At 37.0% G+C, this 23,938-nt stretch overlaps 1 protein-coding gene across 5 annotated transcripts in view; it reads right to left on the bottom strand.

Moving 5' to 3' along the window:
• RUNDC3B (RUN domain containing 3B) overlaps positions 1-23,938 on the bottom strand; it is a 167,284-nt gene that overhangs the window by 68,069 nt on the left and 75,277 nt on the right. For all 5 annotated transcript variants that reach the window (XM_070787622.1, XM_070787619.1, XM_070787621.1 and 2 more), the window contains 3 exons: positions 16,678-16,763; positions 4,542-4,631; positions 2,318-2,398 (listed from right to left, as the gene is read on the bottom strand). In XM_070787622.1, coding sequence (XP_070643723.1) covers positions 2,318-2,398; positions 4,542-4,631; positions 16,678-16,763 — 257 coding nt within the window. The remainder of the gene's footprint in view (positions 1-2,317; positions 2,399-4,541; positions 4,632-16,677; positions 16,764-23,938) is intronic.

Raw genomic sequence — 23,938 nt, 5'->3', positions numbered from 1 at the left:
AAGTAAAGCACTTAACACAATGCCTGATAAATATGCAATAAGTAGTATTACTCATATTTACTAGTATTGTTTTGAACTGTTAGTTATCTCCACAAAGTGTCCTATAATCCAATAAATCTCCAAACAGTGTTAATTTCATGCCTGTTCCAAACATCTTGGTGTGTTTCTTTTCTAGATCTAATGTAACAGAATTATCCATTTCCCAAGGGATCCTAACTTAAGTTAGAAATCTCTGTACCATAATACTCTATTCCTCCTTCTCCTTCACCATCTAAAAAATGTTCACACTCCTAGCTCTGAAATCATAATGACTTCTCTTACTAGATGGTGATTATTTTGGGTACAGGGATTGTATTCCTTTACAGAAGTTTACAAAGTTCCTATACTCTTGACATCTAGGAAGAAACCTAGGAAAGTTTTTTTCCTGCCTTCAGTTCAGTTCAGTTAATTTCAATCGCTCAGTCATGTATGACTCTTTGCCACCCCATGGACTGCAGTACACCAGGCCTCACTGTCCATCACCAACTCCCGGCAATTACTCAAACTCGTGTCCACTGAGTCAGTGATGCCATCCAACCATCTCATCCTCTGTCATCCCCTTCTCCTCTCACCTTCAATCTTTCCCAGCATCAGGGTCTTTTCCAATGAGTCAGCTCTTCGCATCAGGTGGCCAAGGTATTGGAGTTTCAGCTTCAACATCAGTCCTTGCAATGAATATTCAGGACTGGTCTCCTTTAGGATGGACTGGTTGGATCTCTTTGCAGTCCAAGGGACTCTCAAGAGTCTTCTCCAACACTGCAGTTCAAAAGCATTAATTCTTCGGCGCTCAGCTTTCTTTATAGTCCAACTCTCACATCCATACATGACTACTGGAAAAACATTGCCTTGACTAGATGGACCTTTGTTGGCAAAGTAACGACTCTGTTTTTTAATATGCTGTCTAGGTTGGTGGTAACTTTTCTTCCAAGGAGTAAGAGTCTTTTAATTTCATGGCTGCAGTCACCATCTGCAGTGATTTTGGAGCCCCCAAAAATAAAGTCTGCCACTGTTTCCAATGTTTCTCCATCTATTTGCCATGAAGTGATGGGACCAGATGCCATGATCTTAGTTTTCTGAATGTTGAGTTTTAAGCCAACTTTTTCACTCTCCTCTTTCACCTTCATTAAGAGGCTCTTTAGTTCTTCTTCACTTTCTGCCATAAGGGTAGTGTCATCTGCATATCTGAGCTTATTGATATTTCTCCCGGCAATCTTGATTCCAGCTTAATGCTTCATCCAGCCCAGCATTTCTCATGATGTACTCTGCATATAAATTAAATAAGCAGGGTGACAATATACAGCCTTGACGTACTCCTTTTCCTATTTGGAACCAGTCTGTTGTTGCATGTCCAGTTCTAACTGTTGCTTCCTGACCTGGATACAGATTTCTCAAGAGGCAGGTCAGGTGGTCTGGTATTCCCATCTCTTGAAGAATTTTCCACAGTTTATTGTGATCCACACAGTCAAAGGCTTTGGCATAGTCAATAAAGCAGAAATAGATATTTTTCTGGAACTCTCTTGCTTTTTCAAATATCCAGCGGATGCTGGCAATTTGATCTCTGGTTCCTCTGCCTTTCCTGCCTTAGCACTCAATAAATGCATCTTCTGTGTATGTATACACATACATCTATTACTTACAGACATATATTACTCACTCTCTCTCCCTTACAGTTTTGCCTGATCATAACATTTCAGAAGTATATAATTATTCAGGAAATAAATTATGCAAGCAGATCTTAAGAAAAGTTTTAGATTTCATCTGATTAATTTTTAATACTGATGAGATTATGGGAAACCTCTAACTCTCACACAATGTTGGTAGTAGGATAAATTGATACAACTCTAAGAACAGACTTTAAGAGTCACAAAATTTTTCATTGTATTTACCTAAATAACTCTATAAATTCACAAAAGAAACAAAATAAAATTATTTGCACGAAAATGTTCATTATTATTTTCATTTTAATGGAGATAAAATGAAAACCAATCTAAATAATGAATTATAGTTTTGAAATCTCAATGGATTAGTATAGAGCTATTAAGGCTATTATATTAACTACAGAAGTAAAAACAGATGCTGTTTTTAAAAACTATATTTATGCCACGGTTATAATTATATAAAAACTATATATATATATGTACTAAAAATGCAACTGGAGTTTATATTTTTGAATGATTTCTGGTATGGAAATAAATGTTCTATAAAAGGTAATTTTAATCAGATGAATATATTACATAAGACATTCAACTATAAATTAAGATTTCAAAATATCAAATACCTTTGGGTAAACCTCAAATATGGTATATAGTCTATTACAGCAGGAAGGTTGCCATCCAATCTTTCTCCCTTTAGGCAGAAGCTAAGACAACAGATAATAAATATATTAATACATAAAAATTTAAATCACAGTGTTATAAACAATCTCTTGTTAGAAACATTTGTTTCATCAATGATAAAAAGATGAATTTTTTATTTGTAATTTAAATGTGACTTGTTATAATCACCTCAATAAAGACAATTCTACCTTCAATATCAAAGGCTTACAAAAATTAATAACACTATTACATACATACATCATGCAAAAGTAAAGTTTACTGAGAAATCTGTACAAATACTATTTACATAGTTCATTTTATCTAGGTCTTAATTAGACTTCAAAGACATCACTGGAGTATTTTCATATGAAGAGCTGTTGTTCTCATTTACATACAAATTCTCAGGTGACACTGAATATTTCCTAAAAAGGTCTGACTGATTAGAAAAATCTTCATATATGAACTACTACCTTTTGGTTCCTCTGGGAAGTTTTCCTGCTAAAATACTTACTCTAATATATTAATATCAAGGGTGAGGGATGTATTTTTCCAGACTTGAATAAGGAGAGAATCAAAGTGGCCGTATTTCATATGGGCTTTCCTTTATTTACAAAAACATTACTAATGTGTCAGTAAGATATTTGCTTTCTACACAATATCAATGGGCTACAACAAACCAAGAGTTTATATTATTATCCCAGTTTTGTTTTCAACCAAAAAATAATTTTAAAGGATTTAGACAGGGCCAGCAGCATACGGTAAAAAGTTAACACCCTTAGAGAAATCATGAAGACAGCCTTCATGCTGTAGTCACCACATTCATCCCAAACAATTAAGTTAATTAACCTAATCCCGCTTTATCAAATTTCAAATAGAGGAAAGTTATACTTATAAAGAGAAAAGTATTTTGAAAAAGAAGTGATTTACTAGAAAAAAGTAACTTGAGTGAAACTGAAGAACTTAAGGAAGAATTGATGCTTTTGAACTGTGGTGAAGTTCAAAACTTGGAGAAGACTCTTGAGAGTCCCCTGGACTGCAAGGAGATCCAACCAGTCCATCCTAAAGGAAATCAGTCCTGAATATTCATTGGAGGTACTAATGCTGAAACTGAAACTCTGATACTTTGGCCACCTCATGCAGAGTTGACTCATTGGAAAAGACTCTGATGCTGGGAGGGATTGGGGGCAGGAGGAAAAGGGGACGACAGAGGATGAGATGGTTGGATGGCATCACCGACCCGATGGACCTGAGTTTGAGTGAACTCCGGGAGCTGGTGATGGACAGGGAGTCCTGGCGTGCTGCGATTCATGGGGTCACAAAGAGTCGGACACGACTGAGCGACTGAACTGAACTGAACTGAACCCTTCCTCAGTTAATTTCTTAAGTTTAAGACAGTCTCTTTTTCGAGAGCATTATTTTTTAGTTCAAGATCTAAAAGCAGATTTTTAAGTTTTATGCTTATTTGTTAACAGTGGATTTTTAAGTGATCTATTTCAATGAAAATATAATCCTTAATTCTCAGGTTTGAATTCTTATTATAGACAACCCTTTTACTTTTAGTACAATGTAAAATCTTAGATCAATAAATGAAATGCAGAAGGATGCTCCCAACAACCTACGGAGAACTTAGAATGTCCATTTTTAGTACTTGCAATCTTAGTTTGGAATCAGCTCACCTTGTTGATAATAAAAGCAAATATTAACAAAATTTTTAGTACTCCAGAAACAAAATAAGAAACATAAGGTATCTAAGACAGCCTGTCAAGAGCCTCTTTATCTCACCACATGAGAAAATGAAAATCTTTCTGGCTATGAATCAATATTAGTATATTTCTTTTTCATTTTAAAACAGTAGTGGAAAAATACTAAGAGATACGATCTAAAACCTTCCTTCAGTGCTACCAGAATATATGATTTTTCTGGTCGGGGGGATGTGGTCCAAGCTTTCTTTTTCCCAAGCCAGAAAGCAAATAAGTTTTGTCAATTAATTCCTTAAGTTTAAGACAGCCTCTTTTTTTAGAGCAAACCTATTTATAAAACTGATCTCATTATAAAGGGAACAACACAAATCAAATCAATATCCAACTGCATGCTTTACTTAGAAAACTGAAAGAAAAGAATCATAAGCAGAAATTATTATGAGGTAGAATAATTTTAAATCAGAATACATACAGTTAGATGAAGTACCTGAAATCAATAGCATTGAGTCCAAGGAGCATGCCAGCAAGCATATTTGCTTCCTCACCCAAGACAATTGCTCCATCTTCATAAAACCTCCTAAAAAATGAAATGGGTGAATATGTATTAAAAACAGACTGAAGCTTCAGCTACAGAAATCAGTTAAAGCCCAAGCTAGAGTAGAAAGAACTAAAATTTATTTAATTTGTCAAAACAAGAACATACCTGGATCACTTAAATCTTGCATATACTTAGCAGAATAAAAAAGCTGCCATTGTAACAAGGAAAAAAACCATTCTAAGTGTTTACATCTCTCTTAAAAAGAATCTTCAAAGTGACTCGTTTAGTAGGCCTACAGTGTCTAGCATTTTTCCAAGCCTGAATGAAGCAATATATACGTAAACCGAAAGGTGGTAAACAGTCGTTTAAACTGGTCTCCTTTCGAAACTATGTAGATTATTTTCTATTAATATACAGAACAAACACAAACATACATCGTTTTTCTGTAATTCCAAGGGTTATTAACCAAACTAAGAACTAGGAAGATGTGATTAATAGTAATTTATGCTAACCTTTAACACTACAATACTAATAGGGCAGATGGGCTACCTAGGTGGCCGCATACGAAAAAGAAAGTGTTCACTGTATCTCTGACAAAATGTAAATATGAATCTATCTTTGTTAATTCTTGTAAAGCCTTCTGTTTTGGTTAATGTTAATTTTTATAATATTAAAGTCTATTTTAAAATATTTAAAATAAATATTTTGAAAAAATATCATTTAATATGGGCTTAAGGTATTTTTCCACAAAAGAATCTAAAGATTATTGAATTCATTTTCAAATAGTATCAAAAACTTGCTTATGTTCAGTAACAGGGATAATAAAATTGTTATAACTCTTTATGCTATACAATGGCAAGGAACACCACTCTATAACCCCACTAACTAAAAGGAAAGCATCTTAGTAAATGAAATTTGTCTTGCTCTTTTCCATATTCTTTTCCATATTCTTGAGAAGGCAATGGCACCCCACTCCAGTACTCTTGGCTGGAAAATCCCATGGATGGAGGAACCTGGTGGCTGCCGTCTATGGGGTGGCACAGAGTCGGACACGACTGAAGCGACTTAGCAGCAGCAGCAGAGCTTATAAAGTCTGCATATAAAGTCTATATTCTTATATTACTATCATCAATTTTGAATAGTCCACAGTTTACCAAATACTTTTATAATCATATTATTTGACACTTGCAAAGCTGATGAAATAAATGCAGAAGCAATTGTCATTCGTTTCAATTTCATTATCAAGAAGAGAGACAGGTTTGAACAGTTTGCCCAAGATGATGTTGATAAACTTATCAAGGAAGAAAACCAATTTTTACTTAAGTTCTACATCTTTTCTACTGAACCATGATACTTCCTGTAAAATAAAAATATTTAAAGAGAATTTAACCTCTGTTATGGTCTGTAAGAAATTTTACATGAATAAAAAGTACAAAGGAAAATACCACTATTTTCCCTCTGACAGATGTAAGGCTATAAACAAACATGATGGGAAGACTAGCTTGGATTAAATGCTCTTTCTTGGAAATATGTAAATTTATATCTCTTGAAAATGTAAATGAAGTTACCATTTACATAAAAGGAGAAAAACTTAAAGTTTCAGCCTAACAAAGATCAGTAAAATAAATGGAAGAAATTCCTACATATTCAACTGAGGTGTTCCACAAAATGGTAAAGATATTTAGACAAAACTAAACATCTGAGATTTTGTCACTGCCTCAATGGCTAAATTGGCTGTTGACAGAATATTTGATCAGCTCCTTGAACAACTGTGATTCCAGTGGTTCTAGACCACCACTTCCTATGGGACACATGCATTTATTCTGGTGTTTGACATCAGCAATCACCCATAATTCCCAGTACTTCCCTATATAAGAATAGGTCTATTTTTATTTGCCACCTTGAGCTTATCATGTTTAAAAGTACATTCCAAGAGTCACATCAAAACTATTTTTGCTTGCTTTCCAATGTTAATATTATACTAGGAACTAATGAAAAATACCTAAAACAAAGACTAAATGGTTTTAGAACCATTTGTAATCAAGCTTAAAGGTAATTTATATACACTATGTTTTATATATCATTTTGTTTTACTGAGTTTTTCTGGCCTTTGTTTTAATATTGATTTTTTAAGCTAACCTAGGGGCTTCCCTGATAGCTCAGTTGGTAAAGAATCCACCTGCAGGGCAGGAAGCCCCGATTCGATTCCCGGAGCAGGACGATCTGCTGGAGAAGGGAAAGGCTACCCACTCCAGTATTCTGACCTGGAGAATTCCATGGACTACAGTCCACGGGGTTGCAAAGAATCGGACACGACTGAGCGACTTTCACTGTCCCTGTCATGTAATACACTAAATGTGAAATCAATTAATTCCACGTAAAACCATATCTGAAATATAATATTGCATAGACCTGATTTAATACGCCTTTACTGTAGCAGACGGGAGGGGAGGACAAGCAGAAGAGGAAAGGCTAGTTAAGAGAATTGTCCACTGCATGTTGAACTTTTCATTATTAAATCTGATTAAGAAAATAAAATAAATGCACTTAAAGAAATCTATCAACATTTAGGTTTCATTTATAATACACTATTTTATGTCACTTGGCATTTTATATACTATCATTTAATCAAAGATACAAGTCATTTGTGTGTATTAAAGAGGCAGAAGCTATTACAAAAAATTGTTTTATTCCCTTAATCAAGCCAATATATCAATAATTCTGACTGAAAATTTGATTCTTGTTATCAATATTTTCAAAGACTTCTAAAGACTGCAGACTTTCAAGCTCTTCATTTTACCTCACAGAAAAATTGGAACACTAATATCTTTGTTTATATAACCAAGATTATGTAACCAATGAGCCAAGAGTAAAGGCTAAGATGACTAATAAAAGTAAGGTACACACTAAAAAAATTCCCTTTTGTTGAAAATATTTTTGTCCTAAGGAAAATATTTTTATGAGAAGGATCTAAACCAAAACAGCGTATTGGCTTGCAAAAATGGATTATAAATATTGAAAGTAGCAAGATGAAAAATAAATTTAAAACTTCTGTTTAAAGAGTTATATGTTCGATGGTATCTTTCAAGTTTTGTATTTTAGAAACAAAGGAAAATCGTCAGCAACTATTTGATATTACTGTGATCTGGAAGAAAAGTCCCCACTTTCCATCAGGTGTACTCTTTCCAATTATTTGTATGTTGACTAGAAAAATACTAGACACTAGAAAGGTACTTAAAATAACACTCGAATAATCATCTTTTTCTCAACACATATAATTTAATTCCAACTGAAATACGTCTACAATGCCATCTTTAGTGTTTATTCTGAAGGACTATTTTAAAACCTTTCAGGTACTTCAGTAACAAATATCCTTTGGATGGGAAGTGAACCACCAGAATAGATGATGTTGATACTGAACAATATCATGCTTCAAAATTTATTTTGAGAGCCGTAAGTTATTCTACACACTAAAAGTGCAATACTCAAATATGAGAAAGCTTATTTTATAAGCCAAAGAAATTCCATTATCAGTATCTTGTTCTCTTCCCCAGTTTAGTCTTTATTTAAGAAGCTTGAAGTGGTGGGAGATAAAATTCTCCCTCATGACATACAAAACAAATTACAGCATTACAAAGAAATGTTCTATTCTATTCAAAGACAAGGTGAATCAGAAAGAAAAGCTAGCCAAAAAAAAAAAAAAAATCAATCTCCAAACAGTCTTGCTAAGAATGTGAGATTCTCTGTTTTATCAACAAATACATCATGTAGCAAGAACTGTATTATGTACGAGAGATAAAATGATAAAGAAGGTAAATAAGACCCCTCTTTATGAAACTTACAGTCTAGGGGAGAGGACACGCAATAAACAGAAGGAGGAGACAATCAGAGATGGCAAGCAGTATAAAATAAGGAACTAGGTTGCTGAGGTGGAGAAAAAGTAAAGATGAATCCAACTTTGAAGAAAGGCATTGGGAAAGATATTCTCGAGTAAGTGTTTATTCTGGGACCTTAGACCCAAAGAAGTCTGAAAACAGGGCTTTGGAGGTCATATAACAATTAATAATAATTGTGAACATGTCCTGAGTGCCAGGCATAGTTATAAGAGCTTTACATGAATTATCTTGCTTAACTTTACCAACAATTATTATGCCACAGAGGGAGTAAGAAATTTACCCATGATTCCACAGCTACAAAGTGGTGAAACCAGGATCTGACTCCAGGAAATGTGTTTGCAGAGCCTGCTGGCTAAAGTAATGAGAAAGCATTTCAGTGTTTAAAGTAGGAATTGACAGGATCCCTTTTACAATACTTTTTAAGCAGAGTGTCTGGATGCTGGGTGGCTACTGGCAGGGGGCAAACAGGAATCAGTTGGGAGGCTAACAGGGGAGGAGGTAGGCAAGAGATGAGAGAGGTGCGCATTACTGCTGCAGCCGAAATGGTAAAGGTAAACGGGTGGATTCGAAATAGACTCTGTAAACAGGATCAAAGACTTGCTAACGGAATGGCTGTAATGAATGAAGGAGAAAAAGGAATCAATATGAATTTAGATTGTTACTTCACCAGCCATTTAGGTAAGGCAATGAAACGACTTTCAAGAATAGGGTGAACAGGGTTAGAGGGGAGAAGAATCAAGAAATCTGAACTAGTAAAGAGATTTAAATGTGGTGTCATGACCACTCAGGTGGTATTTAAAACTCCAGAGATACAATGAGATATCACGTAACACTGGTCAGAATGGCCACCATAAAAAAAAAAAAAAATCTACAAATGTTGGAGAGGAGGTGGAGAAGAGGGAAAAACCCTCTTGCATTGTTGGTGAGAATGTAAATTGATACAGCCACTATGAAAGAAGTATGGAGATTCCTAAAAAAAAACGAGGAATAAAACTACCATATGACCCAACAATCCCACTACTGGGTATATACCCTGAGGAAACCAGAACTGGAAAAGACACATGTACCCCAATATTCACTGCAGCACTATTTATAAAAGTTAGTACATGCACGCAACCTAGATGTCCATCAACAGATGAACAGATAAAGAAGCTGTGGTACATATATACAATGGAATTTTACTCAGTCATAAAAAGGAATGCATTTGAGTCAGTTCTAATGAGGTGGACGAACCTACAGCCTATTAAACAGAGTCAAGTAAGTCAGAAAGAGAAAACAAATACCGTATATTACCACATACATGGAATCTAGAAGGATGGTACTCATGAACCTATTTGCAGGGCAGCAATGGAGATGCATGAAATGTTCCCTTGGTATCTCTGATTTTCTTGAAGAGATCTCTAGTCTTTCCCATTCTGTTGTTTTCCTCTATTTCTTTGCATTGATCACTGAGGAAGGCTTTCTTATCTCTCCTTGCTATTCTTTGGAACTCTGCATTCAGTTGCTTATATCTTTCCTTTTCTCCTTTGCTTTCTGCTTCTCTTCTTTTCACAGCTATTTGTAAGGCCTCCCCAGATGGCCATTTAGCTTTTTTGCATTTCTTTTCCATGGGGATGGTCTTGATCCCTGTCTCCTGTACAGTGTCACAAACCTCCATCCATAGTTCATCAGGCACTCTATCTATCAGATCCAGTCCCTTAAATCTATTTCTCACTTCTACTGTATAATCGTAAGGGATTTGATTTAGGTCATACCTAAATGGTCTAGTGGTTTTCCCTACTTTCTTCAATTTCAGTCTGAATTTGGCAATAAGGAGTTCATGATCTGAGCCACAGTCAGCTCCCAGTCTTGTTTTTGCTGACTGTATAGAGCTTCTCCATCTTTGGCTGCAAAGAATATAATCAATCTGATTTCAGTGTTGACCATCTGGTGATGTCCATGTGTAGAGTCTTCTCTTCTGTTGTTGGAAGAGGGTGTTTGCTATGACCACTGCGTAATCCTGGCAGAACTCTATTAGTCTTCGCCCTGCTTCATTCCGTAGTCCAAGGCCAAATTTGCCTGTTACACCAGGTGTTTCTTCATTACTACTTTTGCATTCCAGTCCCCTATAAAGAAAAGGACATCTTTTTTGGGTGTTAGTTCTAAAAGGTCTTGTAGGTCTTCATAGCAGAAGACATTCTTTGCCAACAAAGGTCCATTTAGTCAAGGCTACGGTTTTTCCAGTGGTCACATATGGATGTGAGAGTTGGGACTGTGAAGAAAGCTGAGCACCGAAGAATTGATGGTTTTGAACTGTGGTGTTGGAGAAGACTCTTGAGAGTCCCTTGGACTGCAAGGAGATCCAACCAGTCCATCCTAAAGGAGATCAGTCATGGGTGTTCATTGGAAGGACTGATGCTGAAGCTGAAACTCCAGTACTTTGGCCACCTCACGCGAAGAGTTGACTCATTGAAAAAGACCCTGATGCTTGGAGGGATTGGAGGCAGGAGGAGAAGGGGACGACAGAGGATGAGATGGCTGGATGGCATCACCAACTCGATGGACATGAGTTTGGGTAAACTCCGGGAGTTGGTGATGGACAGGGAGGCCTGGTGTGCTGCAATGCATGGGGTCACAAAGAGTCGGACACAACTGAGCGACTGAACTGAACTGAGTGGAGATGCAGACACAGAGAACAGACTTATGGACGTGGGGTCGGGGGAAAGCAGTGGTGGGATGAATGGACAGAGTAGTATGGAAACATATACACTACCATATGTAAAACAGATAGTGGGAATTTGCTGAATGACTCAGGGAACTTAAAGTGGGGTCTGTGACAACTTAGAGGGGTGGGATGGGGTGGGAGGTGGAAGGGAGGTTCAGGAGAGAGGGGACATTATGTGTACCTACGGCTGATTCATACTGACGTATTGCAGAAATCCACACAATATTGTGAAGCAATTAGCCTTCAATTAAAAATAAATAAATTTTAAAAAAATCTCCAGAGACAGGTGCAGTTGTAAGGAGAGAAAGAACAGCAGACAAAGAAGACTGAGCACAGAGAATACTGACACGAAGAAGCTGTGAACAGCAAAAGAAGCCTGAGAAAGAGCAAATACTGAGGGAGACAGAAAAGCCAGGAGTGTTATATAAGTAAAAAAACAAAGAGGTTTTTCAAGAAAGAAAAAGGTTTCAACTCTTTTAGCTGGACTGTGGAGTACAATGGGGACAGAGAAATGTTCATTACATTTGGGTAGCTTGTGCATTATTGGTATTCTTTTAAAAACCATCTTTGGTGGAGTGGTAGAGGCAGAGACTAGACAAGAATGAAGAGTGACTCTGAGGAAAGGAGATGACAACAATGTGTATAAAGATTTGTGAGAAGTTTGGTGATGAAGCAGAACATGGAAATAAGCCATACGAGAGGGAAATACAGGTGCAAGGGAGAAAGGTTTTCCTTTTAAGATAGGGGATACCAGTACCTGCTTCTGCAGGGGTGGGAATGATTCAGAAACGGCAAGAGATGGAGGACGAGGAGTGAGAGAGGTGGTGATAACGAAAGGAAAAGGTGAATGCGGGACAGGGCCTAGAAGAAAGACTGACAGGAGAGACCCCCGTTGCAACAAAGAACAGAGAGAACGTGGGTAAGGTGTGCTTAGCGACAGGAATGACAGCTTTAATTTACGCCAAGTTCAATTTTCTAATGAAAGGAGGCCTTGTACTAGTAAGTTAATGGAAATATCTAGTTCTCTCTAAATTTTAAAATGGCACTTAGAATTGTTTTTACTCTCAGGTCACAAGTCTGTATGAATGACCAGGAAGATTCTTATTGTAGTCTTGTCTTTACTATGCTGCTGCTGCTAAGTCGCTTCAGTCGTGTCCGACTCTGTGCGACCCCAGAGACGGCAGCCCACCAGGCTCCCCCATCCCTGGGATTTACTATAGACTAATACCAAATATACTCTGAAGCTTTTTCTTCTTTCCAGGAATACGTGGAATTATTTCTTGAAAACAAATTTAAAATGAACACATCTTTGAAACAAAATTTATTAAAAGAGAGCTTGTGGGTATTTAATAACCAAAGTATTTTATAGACAAAACAAAAAGCTGCGGCAGCAGTCCACAAGCACCTTTTAATAATTATTTTTTTCATCTTAATAATGTAAAACTTTTAAACAGATTAAAATTCCTAAGGTCTTTCTTAGTTCTTGAAAGATTTGGTAATTTATCACTATCTTATCTACCTTTCTATAATTAAAAAAAGTGTTTGGCCAACTGTTTTTTTTTTTTTTTTCCACTTTGTGATAGCTGAGTAATTTTTGAAGTTTTTATACTTTACTCCTTCTCTTACTCCTACTATAATAATGAGAAGATTAGTATTACACTTGAACATCACTTTCGTTATAAATGAAGCATTGTGGTGCAATTGCAAAGTAATAAACAGGACTTGATAAAGTAATTTTATCTCTATATTTTCCACAGTTATTACTTCATACTCTTACCAGAATATTTTCGGTCCTGTTTTAAATGTCACATGTGTATTCTTTAGCTTAACTTTTCTAATTATTTTAAGGCTGTGGGTGGGGAGAAATGAAAATTTTGAGCAAATTATTCAGTTTCTACCTTACTTCTCTATCTCTAGCCTTCCCCACCTCTTCTTTTTTTGTTTTAGCTTTGATTCTCTTCTTTAGTCTGTCAACTTCCCATCACTGGCTATTTCCCAATAACACCCCAATTCCTAAACTGTGAAACTCTTCAAGGGTTTTTTCAATTCCTCACCAAGATATCCTCCACCGTAGCAAAAAGGTCACATGAATTTCTCTAATACTTTGGAGCCATCGTCATGCATTTCAGAAGACCTACTGTAGTTCTGCTCCCCACAGTTCCTCCCCCCAATCTTATCCTTAGATTATCACTAATTAGTACTTTCAAGCTTGCCTGTCTTAACCCATGTAGCTCCTCCTTATGTTGATAAGGAGGATATGATAAGGAGGATAACACTTGTTATCACCATTTTAAAGGACCCCATTACTCTTTATCTGTGAAGAGTAGAAGAAGAAGAAATCACTTGATTCACGCACTCTTGAAATTCCTAAAGAATTAGAGACCATTTTTCATTGTTCTACAAGCACTTATGTCAGGGAGCACTCAGACAAAAGGTAAGGTATAATTATTCTTTCCAAAAGTACGCTTGTAATTTTACAAACCTAACCTTCCAAATTCCAGAGAAGGCAATGGCACCCCACTCCAGTACTCTTGCCTGGAAAATCTCAGGGATGGGGGAGCCTGGTGGGCTGCCGTCTATGGGGTCGCACAGAGTTGGACATGACTGAAGAACTTAGCAGCAGCAGCAACCTTCCAAATACATATGTTTCACTAGGGGTTCACAATCAAATGTATTTATAATTAAGAATTTTCGCTGGTTTGATTTTGGTTTAAAAAAAAAAAAGCTAGTGTAAATAGTTTTAAAAAAGACTGTCATTTTGCAACTGCATTTTAAAGTTAACTTAAGGACAGGAATTTTGAAATAACTCCTTACATCATTTTTTTATAACTGCAGAGCCATTATCATCACATCTAAATACTGTGTGATGTGTATATAGAAACATGATATATTTCTCTGTGTGTGTATAAACATACACTAAGCCACGTTTCTATGTGAATAACACATGTTTATATATTGTTACAAGGATATTTTTACTTCATGAACTTTTTAGAGCTGAATCACTTCCTTTTTCTGCCGAACACAAGGCAAAAAGCATTTTCCTTAAAAAATTTAAACTACTCACTCTAAAAATAGTCTATTCAAGTACTATTTCTACCCCACCCAACTGTATAAACTGAGAAACAAGGCTAACAACTTAGATTTAGATCAGATCAGTTGCTCAGTTGTGTCTGACTCTTTGCAACCCAATGAATCGCAGCACGCCAGGCCTGCCTGTCCATCACCAACTCCCGGAGTTCACTCAAACTCACATCCATCGAGTCAGTGATGCCATCCAGCCATCTCATCCTCTGTCGTCCCCTTCTCCTCCTGCCCCCAATCTCTCCAAGCATCAGGGTCTTTTCCAATGAGTCAACTCTTCACATGAGGTGGCCAAAGTACTGGAGTTTCAGCTTTAGCATCATTCCTTCCAAAGAAATCCCAGGGCTGATCTCCTTTAGAATGGACTGGTTGGATCTCCTTGCAGTCCAAGGGACTCTCAAGAGTCTTCTCCAACACCACAGTTCAAAAGCATCAATTCTTTGGTGCTCAGCCTTCTAAACAGTCCAACTCTCACATCCATACATGACCACAGGAAAAACCATAGCCTTGACTAGTCAAACCTTTGTTGGCAAAGTAATGTCTCTGCTTTTGAATATGCTATCTAGGTTGGTCATAACTTTCCTTCCAAAAAGTAAGTGTCTTTTAATTTCATGGCTGCAGTCACCATCTGTAGTGATTTTGGAGCTCAGAAAAATAAAGTCTGACACTGTTTCCCCATCTATTTCCCATGAAGTGGTGGGACCGGATGCCATGATCTTCGTTTTCTGAATGTTGAGCTTTAAGCCAACTTTTTCACTCTCCTCTTTCACTTTCATCAAAAAGCTATTTAGTTGCTCTTCACTTTCTTCCTTAAGAGTGGTGTCATCTGCATACCTGAGGTTATTGATATTTCTCCCGGCAATCTTGATTCCAGCTTGTGCTTCTTCCAGCCCAGCATTTTTCATGAAGTACTCTGCATATAAGTTAAATAAGCAGGGTGACAATATACAGTCTTGACGTACTCCTTTCCCGATTTGGAACCAGTCTGTTGTTCCATGTCCAGTTTTAACTGTTGCCTCTTGACCTGTATACAGATTTCTCAAGAGGCAGGTAACGTGGTCTGGTATTCCCATCTCTTTCAGAATTTTCCAGAGTTTTTTGTGATTCACACAAAGACTTTGGCATAGTCAATAAAGCAGAAATAGATGTTTTTCTGGAACTCTCTTGCTTTTTCCATGATCCAACAGATGCAGGCAACACCTAAGCAAAGATACTGTCATCTGTACCAGCTAGTCAGCTAAAACAATGTGTAACATTAAAGACCCAGATTTTCTAAAAATCCAAAATGTCAAACATGCCATCAGGACATGGAAATTAAGATTTTAGATATATGATTTCTGTATATATATATATGCCTAATTTTCTCTGTCAGAACTGGCCTACAGTCACTCTCTTCCTTCAGAAATATGATTAACAAGGTAGAAATATGTATGGTAATTTAAAAGTGTCAAAGTCAGTGATGTCTGATAGAACCCTGTGCCATGAAGCACTGTTTTCCGTCCGTGCTGTCCAATTTGGTAGCCATTAACCACACAGGGCCAGTGAACACCTAAAGTGTGATAAAGCAACTGAAGAACTGAATCCGTAGTTTAATTTCTATTTTAATTTACTCAGTGGCATGTGGTTAGTGGCTACTATACTGAACAATACATATGTAGGATACTGAAATTATTTAATATTTTCATTTACAAATACTTTTGAAATGGAAAAAAGTGATTGCTTTAACAAAAGCCTTAAATATAGATTAGCAGAGCAGAGCTGAGTGGGCATAACTGTTGTCCTTATATGAATCTTTTCTCTATCATCATAAAGTGAAAGTCACTCAGTCATGTCTGACTCTTTGCAACCCCATGGACTTTACAGTCCATGAAATTCTCCAGGCCAGAATACTGGAGTGAGTAGCCTTTCCCTTTTCCAGGAAGAATCGTCATAAAAAGTTAATAAAGTCCTGTTTTGCACAATGTACTATCTCATAAATCTATACAACCTAAGGAGAACATTGGTATAGACTGCCCCAAAAACACAACTGAGCAATCATTAATTATATAAGAATTAAAGAAGTGAATGAAATAAATGTTGTGGTGTGGAAAGAGGAAGAAAGCAATAGGAAAAGTCTGTGGTCAGAATGAAACTTCAAGTGCTGAAAAAGTAAGAATCAAAACTTTTCAAAAAAAAGATATTCCAGGCATAATGTGAGGCCTGAAAAGATAAACCAAGGTGGAAGTATGTTTAGTTGAAAAACTGTATTTCCCTGAGAAGACAGTGGATTTATCTGAGAATTATAAAAAGGGAAAATAAAATAGGTGAGGACTTGAAAAACAAATAAGTCTTTATTCTATTTTTACTTCTAAGTCTTCAGGTGACTCTCTTAATATATATTTGAAAATTAAAAGGACTTTTAAACCTGGTTGTTTTGAAGTCTCTCAGAGCTGTAGAGATGTATTCAGACAAATGTTTTTCCATGAGTGCTACTCTGATCCAGGCTCTACCCTAAAAGGAAGAAGAAAGAATCAAACGTAAAGAAAAAATTAGAAATTAAAAAATTTTGTGTTCACTATGTCATCAAAAATATAAGCATTTAACATGCAAAGAATAACTCACTCAAACTGTGTATTTCATAAGATGAGGTAAATTTTAATTATATATAGTATATACTTTGTTTCTCTAAAGGGGTAGGGTAGAGCATGTCCAATTAACTTTCTAGCTTCTGAAGGGACAGAACCATCAAAATTGAGGTACTTGGTTAGAGACTTCTTGTGAATTATATAAGGAAATCAAAAGACTCATCTCTTTACTTCAGTGCCGAAATCAACATGCTAATTGAAATGAGTCCCCTTATAAAACAAGAGGAAAGAGTCCGTTCTCATTAATAAAAATAATCCTCACACCACTTATTTAGTCTTTCCAGAGGGAAGTTTACACAACAAATAGTGAATAAAATTTCATTATTTATCATTTATCCAAATCATGAGTCACTGAATTTGGTGCCTCCAGAGCATTCTAAAAGATATTACCAGAAATTTAAACCAGAAAAAGCAAACACACAACAAAAAATATCCCAGAAGCATATTCTAGAATAAAATGACAGAAACACACAATTCTAACAAAATATGAATAATCTTACTTTTGAAAAGGGGTTAACAGCATTCAGTAGTTGGGACTAGTCAGTAAAGTTTTTTTTAATAAGCCAAAGCATTTATTCTGAACTTTTTGTTTAGAATGAAAGAATACTTGTTAGTGAGAATTTTATAATCCCATTATGTTCACTTTACTCAACCCTTTCACACCTCTCCAGAAAATCTATGAAGACTGACTATATAAAAAATCAAACCACTGTAATAGTAGCTAAGAATAAAGATGACACTAACCAATATATACATGATGGTCAACTACCAGTATAGAAAAAAAGCATTGAAATGCCTACACTTACAGAAATGTCTACAGTTCTAGTGATTTCCTCAAACTGTTGGACAGGAAGGATTGAAAACAAGTTAATCCAGACAGTGGTAAAACCTGGCAGGCTAGAAACTGCAGGACTGTTTGGAACATGGGCGTGGTTAGCACGCCAGCCAATCACCCACCAACCTCCAAACCCCTTAGCTTGCCCTTGTGCTCAGTCAACTGCTTCTGCTGAGTAAGCCGAGGGGAATCTACAATTAGTTGTAGCTGATTGCAACAGAGGAAGGGAAGAGGCACACAACAGCCCTCGGTCTCAAGTTTCTTAAAATTTCATCTAAAAGACAGAGACTAGCAGTAGTGGCTTGAATCAAAAAGCTACATTCTAAAGCAGAAGCAAGGAAAGTTGCTCTGGAGAAAGTGTGCTATTGTTAGATAAGAAACGTGGGGGAAAGCCTTGCTTCCTGATTTACTCATTTCAAGCCATACAAAGCTGGGCTGCACCTCGTTTCCCCTCTTTGGATGTTTGTGCAATTCTGTTACACTGTCATAAGAAATGGTGCTGATTTTTAATGGTTTCTTTTCTTTCAACAAAAACAACAGAATACTTAAAGCTTGTTGGAATCCTCAACAGGGAAAAGCTGAAAAGCAGGTATAGGATTTTAGACCACATCAGTTAGGTAACGGTGAACCGCTGTAGGCTGTTGCTATTGTTTGGGAGACACAAATATTAGCCTGTTTGCCACTAAAGGTTTTGGGAAAAAAAAATTAATAAAAGTAGTCAACACTCCTTAAGAATGTAATTAATAAATGCTTGCCTCTGTATTAGACACATTAAGATATTTAATCCTCCTGAGAACTCAGTTACAATACTGTCCCTACTTTACTATATGAGGAAACAAAAACAGACACAACGAGAAGACAGGGGACTCATCTCACCACCAAACTGACCAACCTAACAGAGTTACTATCCCTCCTACTTCAGGGGGTGGACTGCAACTGTGTGAGAGAGGAAAAAGGCAAATCACAGAGTGGACAGAAGTATCTGCATTATATGTAACTGACAAAAGACTCTCATCTGTAAAATGCAAAGAATTCTTACAAATCTGTAAGAAAAAGATAAATCCATTTAAAAATGGCCTGTAAGGGGAAGAGTTTAAACCAGAGTCAATTTCTTTAGTAGACATCAGAATATTTAGAAGTTTTCTTCTTTTTGTGTTAATTTTTATAAGTGGCATTTTTCAAAGAATTTGCTCATTTCATTTAAATTTTTAAATTTACAGGTGTGAAGTTATTTATACCTTGTCTTACAATTTTTAATGTTTGTAGAGTCTATGGGGTTCATCACTTCTTCTTACAGATATGGGTAATACATAACCTCTCTTTTGTTCCTTCTGGAGAGGGCACTGGCACCCCACTCCAGTACTCTTGCCTGGAAACTCCCATGGACGGAGGAGCTCGGTGGGCTGCAGTCCATGGGGTCGCTGAGGGTCAGACACGACTGAGCGACTTCACTTTCACTTTTCACTTTCATCTATTGAAGGAAATGGCAACCCCCTCCAGTGTTCTTGCCTGGAGAATCCCAGGGACGGGGGAGCCTGGTGGGCTGCCCTCTGTGGGGTCGCGCAGAGGCGGGGACACGACTGAAGCGACGCAGCAGCAGCAGCAGCTTTTGTTCCTTCTAGTAGCCTTGCTAGCAACTTAGCAGTTATAGTAACCTTTTAAAAACACCAACTTTTGGTTTTGTTGATTTTCTTCTAGTGTACAATTGTTTCAGTTTAATTGAATTTTTATTCTTCATTACTTCTTTCCTTCTACTTTGGGTTTATTACTTTTTAAAAAAGTTTCTTGAGATGAAAGCTTTGATAACAGATTTTCTGCCTTTTTCTTAAAATACATAAAAGCCTACTTAAACTTCTCCTTTAAGTACAATTTTTATATGTTATATTTTCATTATCATTACTAAGTATGTTTTAATTTCATGTGTAATTTCTTCTTTCATTCATCAGTTATTTAGAAAGTCTTCCCAACTTCAACTTAAATAAGCCTAGTTAATTCTTTGTTATGGATTCTACTGTGGTTAGAGAACATTATATTTATATTTGTTTATATTTCAATCCTCTGAAATTCACTGATGTGCATTAGAACTTAGCAAACAACTGATTACTGTACAAGTTCATTAAGAATGAATATTCTGTAGTTTCCAATTTTGATTTTCTTATATACTCCAGTTCTCTAGTATTAATTTTTATTTATATTTTCTTCATATTATAATAACTTAAAAGTCCATTATCTGCATCTCCCACAAGTCTGTTTCAATTTTATTTTTTACATTTCTTAGTTTTGTTCATTCAACCTTGTTTCCTGATATGCTGGGTGATTTTTGATTAAATATTAGACATTGCGGAAGAAAATTTGCAGCAACTTTAATGCTACCTTTCTCTACAGTAGATTTACTTTTCTTCTGGTAGACAGAGTGTATTTGAAAACCACCTTGTACCACTTAAGGCACCACTTTTAGGGTTCTGGGGTGCTGGTTTTCATCTGAATTTCCCTAACTCCCAAGGAACAGCCTTTCTGGGGTCTCAAAGGCCTGGAGTGTTTACAGGGCCCCTTCAATTTGTTTCACTTCCAGGTTTTGGGCCATCACAGTAAAGAATTAGGGATAGGAAAAGTGGAGTGGTAGTTAAAAGAGGAGGCAGATTTATGAATCAGTAAGAGAAAATGAACATAAAAGTGGCCTCTTTGCAATACTGTATCTTACTGTAAAGTTCCAGTATTTGGTAACTCTGGTGTATCTATGATTAACACCCTCTCTCTCTGCCTCTGCCTCTTTCAGTAGAAAATCTGGCTAACCACCATCTAGGACAAAACACTGACAAGGTAAGCTTCTGAACAAGGAAAAAGTAAGAAGAAGATGAGACCAGGAAAAACTAGGCAGAATTAGGGACATAAATCATCATAATGTATTAAGGGCTACACTCACAGTTCTGTCACAGTATAGGTGCTCAATGAAAATTTATCAGCTGGAGGGATGCATGGGTATATGAGTGGTTGATGTGATTAGTATATTCAGAAGTTATAATATGTTACAATCATATTGAATAGAAGGAATACATAGGGTAAGCAACCACAAATTAGGAAAGCCTAACACAGCCTTAAATAAGAATTTAAAAAATGAGAACGCTCTTAAAAATAAAGGAAAAGAAAATTCACACAAGATATGTAGGAAGAAGGAAGAACTCAACAACAATAGAGAGTTCATACTTTTAGGCCAGAGACTATCTAAAGAGGAAGAAGGCTATCTTGAACTTGAAATCAGCTGGGATACTAAGAAAATCCAATGGAAATATCTGCAAAATAACCAACAATAGTAACTAAGGATCCAATTTCAGTGGACCTTCTGTCAAAGGTCATGTATTAATATTATGCTTACAAGTAACTGGCCCACATTAGCAGATGGATAAGTTCAGAAGCAAGCAAAATAGGTACCTGTTGATATGAAGTTATTTTTTTCACAAAGCTAATTCTAGCCTGACACCTAAATAAGCTGATGTACAGAAATCCTTTGTCCCCAAATTCCTGCATATTATACTTTTTATTTTTGGCTGCACTGGTGGGCCAGCGGGATCTTCTTTCCCTAACCAGGGATCAAACCCATGCCGTCTGCAGTGGAAACAGAGTGGTAACCACTGAACTGCCAGGGAAGATCCCTTGTATGCTATAGAAAGAAGAGCTGCAAATACGGCTGCAATGTAAAGATTACAGTCACAATCTTCAATTCAAATATTCTACTTCACTGACAGGCTATGGATAGGCCCTGTGGAAAATGAGGTCAACTAGTCACAGACTAAGCAAAGAAAGGGAATGTCTACATTTTACAGGTCTCAGATTACGGTGACTAAGGTCACATCTCTTATGGCAGCAAGTTTCTACAATGTGAATCTCAGCTGTTCAGTGATACGAAGACACAGGCAATCCTGATTCAATCAATCAATTTAGAGAATGTCTCTGGGCTGAATTAATCTTTGGGCCACAGGGCATCCTGTCTTCCACTATTTAAAATGTTCATATAACCCTAAAAGTGTAATCAGAATGAATCTGGTTTCTTAAATAGAAATCAAAAATGAATATCTTAGTTTTGGTCCCAAGCCTACTGAGTTACACACTGTTTAAAATATAAGTTTGGTGCTCAGGTTCTGGTACGGTTTCCCAAGTATCAAGGCTGGATAAGAGTGTTATACATGCTAGCAGTCACTCCGAACTGCAGTTCAAAGGCTCAGTAAACCTGCCCCCTGAGATATCTGTTTAATCCTTCCAATCCTGACACCTGGCAGATGTGATTCACTGAGTAGATTAAGTACTTTGCTCTTTGCACTACAATGAAGAAAGACAGGTGTAATCTTTGCCTGCAGACTTTTCCAGACAAGTAGTAGATCTTTCTTCCCCCACAAGTATGAATAAATGGAGGCTTCTCTGGTGGCTCAGATGGTAAAGAGTCTGCCTGCAATGAGGCAGACCTGAGTTCGATCCCAGGGTTGGGAAAATCCCCTGGAGGAGGAAATGGCAACACACTCCAGGATCCTTGCCTGGGGATGGACTCTGTTTGAGGCCTGAGCAAAATAAAGATATAAAAACAGGATTTAGAAGGTGATTGTTCTGTGGTGTTTTGATACTCAATACCAGTTTTTTACAGAATAAATATTAACCCATCTCTGCTGGGCAGCATCTTGCTGTGTAGGGCCTACTCCCAAGGCTTATTAAGAGAGCTGGTCAGCTGGAGTTTCGGATTCTTTGGTCCACCCAGGTCAAGAGCACTACATTTCCAGTGTTTCTTACCTTCTCAATTATCTTTTGTATTTTGGTATATGCTAGTTATAGAAATATATTCTCCCCTATACTGAAGGGGTATAGAATACACTTGTCATGTTAATCTCTCCTGCTTTTAATTTGAAAATAAGAAAATAAAGTTTCTGTATCACTGGGGTAACTTCTATTAATATAATCCCTTATGATTATACAGTGGAAGTGACACATAGATTCAAGGGATTAGATCTAATAGACAGTGCCTGAAGAACTATGGGTGGAGGTTCCTAGCATTGTACAGGAGGTGGTGACAAAAACCATCCACAAGAAGAAGAAATGCAACAAGGCACAATGGTCGTCTGAGGAGGCCTTATAAATAGCTGAGAAAAGAAGAGACGCTAAAGGCAAAGGAGAAAGGGAAAGATACACCCATCTGAATGCAGAGTTTCAAAGAATAGCAAGAAGAGATAAGAAAGCCTTCTTAAGTGAATACTGCAAAGAAACAGAGGAAAACAACAGAATGGGAAAGACTAGGGAACATTTCATGCAAAGATGGGCACAATAAAGGACAGAAATGGGATGGACCTAGCAGAAGATATTATAGGTGGCAAGAATACACAGAAGAAGAACTATACAAGAAAGATGTTCATGGCCCAGATAACCACGATGGTGTGATCACTCACCTAGAGTCAGACATCTTGCAATGTGAAGTCAAGTGGGCCTTAGGAAGTATTGCTACAAACAAAGCTAGGGGAAGTGATGGAATTCCAGCTGAGATATTTCAAACGCTAAAAGATGACGCTGTGAAAGTGCTGTACTCAATACAGAAGCAAATTTGGAAAAGTCAGCAGTGGCTACAGGACTGGAAAAGGTCAGTTTTCATTCCAATCCCAAAGAAGGGCAATGCCAAAGAATGCTCAAGCTACCATACAGTTGCGCTCATTTCACATGTTAGCAAGGTAATGCTCAAATCCTTCAAGCTAGGCTACAACATTACATGAACCGAGAACTTTCAGATGTACACGCTGGACTTAGAAAAGGCAGATGAACCAGAGATCAAATTGCCAACATCCACTGAATCACAGAAAAAGCAAGAGAATTTCAGAAAAACATCTACTTCTGCTTTATTGACTATGCCAAAGCCTTTGACTGTGTGGATCACAACAACTGTGGAAAATTCTGAAAGACATGGGAATACCAGACCACCTGACCTGCCTCCTGAGAAACCTGTATGCAGGAAGAAGCAACAGCTAGAACCAGACATGGAACAACAGGCTGGCTCCAAATTGGGAAAGGAGTACTTCAAGGCTGTATACTGTACCCTGCTTGTTTAACTTACATGCAGAGTACATTATGTGAAATGCCAGGCTAGATGAATCACAGGCTGGAATCAAGACTGCCAGGGGAAGTATCCATAACTTCAGATATGTAGATGACACCACCCTAATGGCAGAAAGCGAAGA

The sequence above is a fragment of the Bos indicus genome, chromosome 4 (genome assembly GCF_029378745.1).
Source record: "Bos indicus isolate NIAB-ARS_2022 breed Sahiwal x Tharparkar chromosome 4, NIAB-ARS_B.indTharparkar_mat_pri_1.0, whole genome shotgun sequence".
Classification (NCBI taxonomy): domain Eukaryota; kingdom Metazoa; phylum Chordata; class Mammalia; order Artiodactyla; family Bovidae; genus Bos; species Bos indicus.
This window is presented reverse-complemented; position numbering and strand designations above follow the sequence as displayed.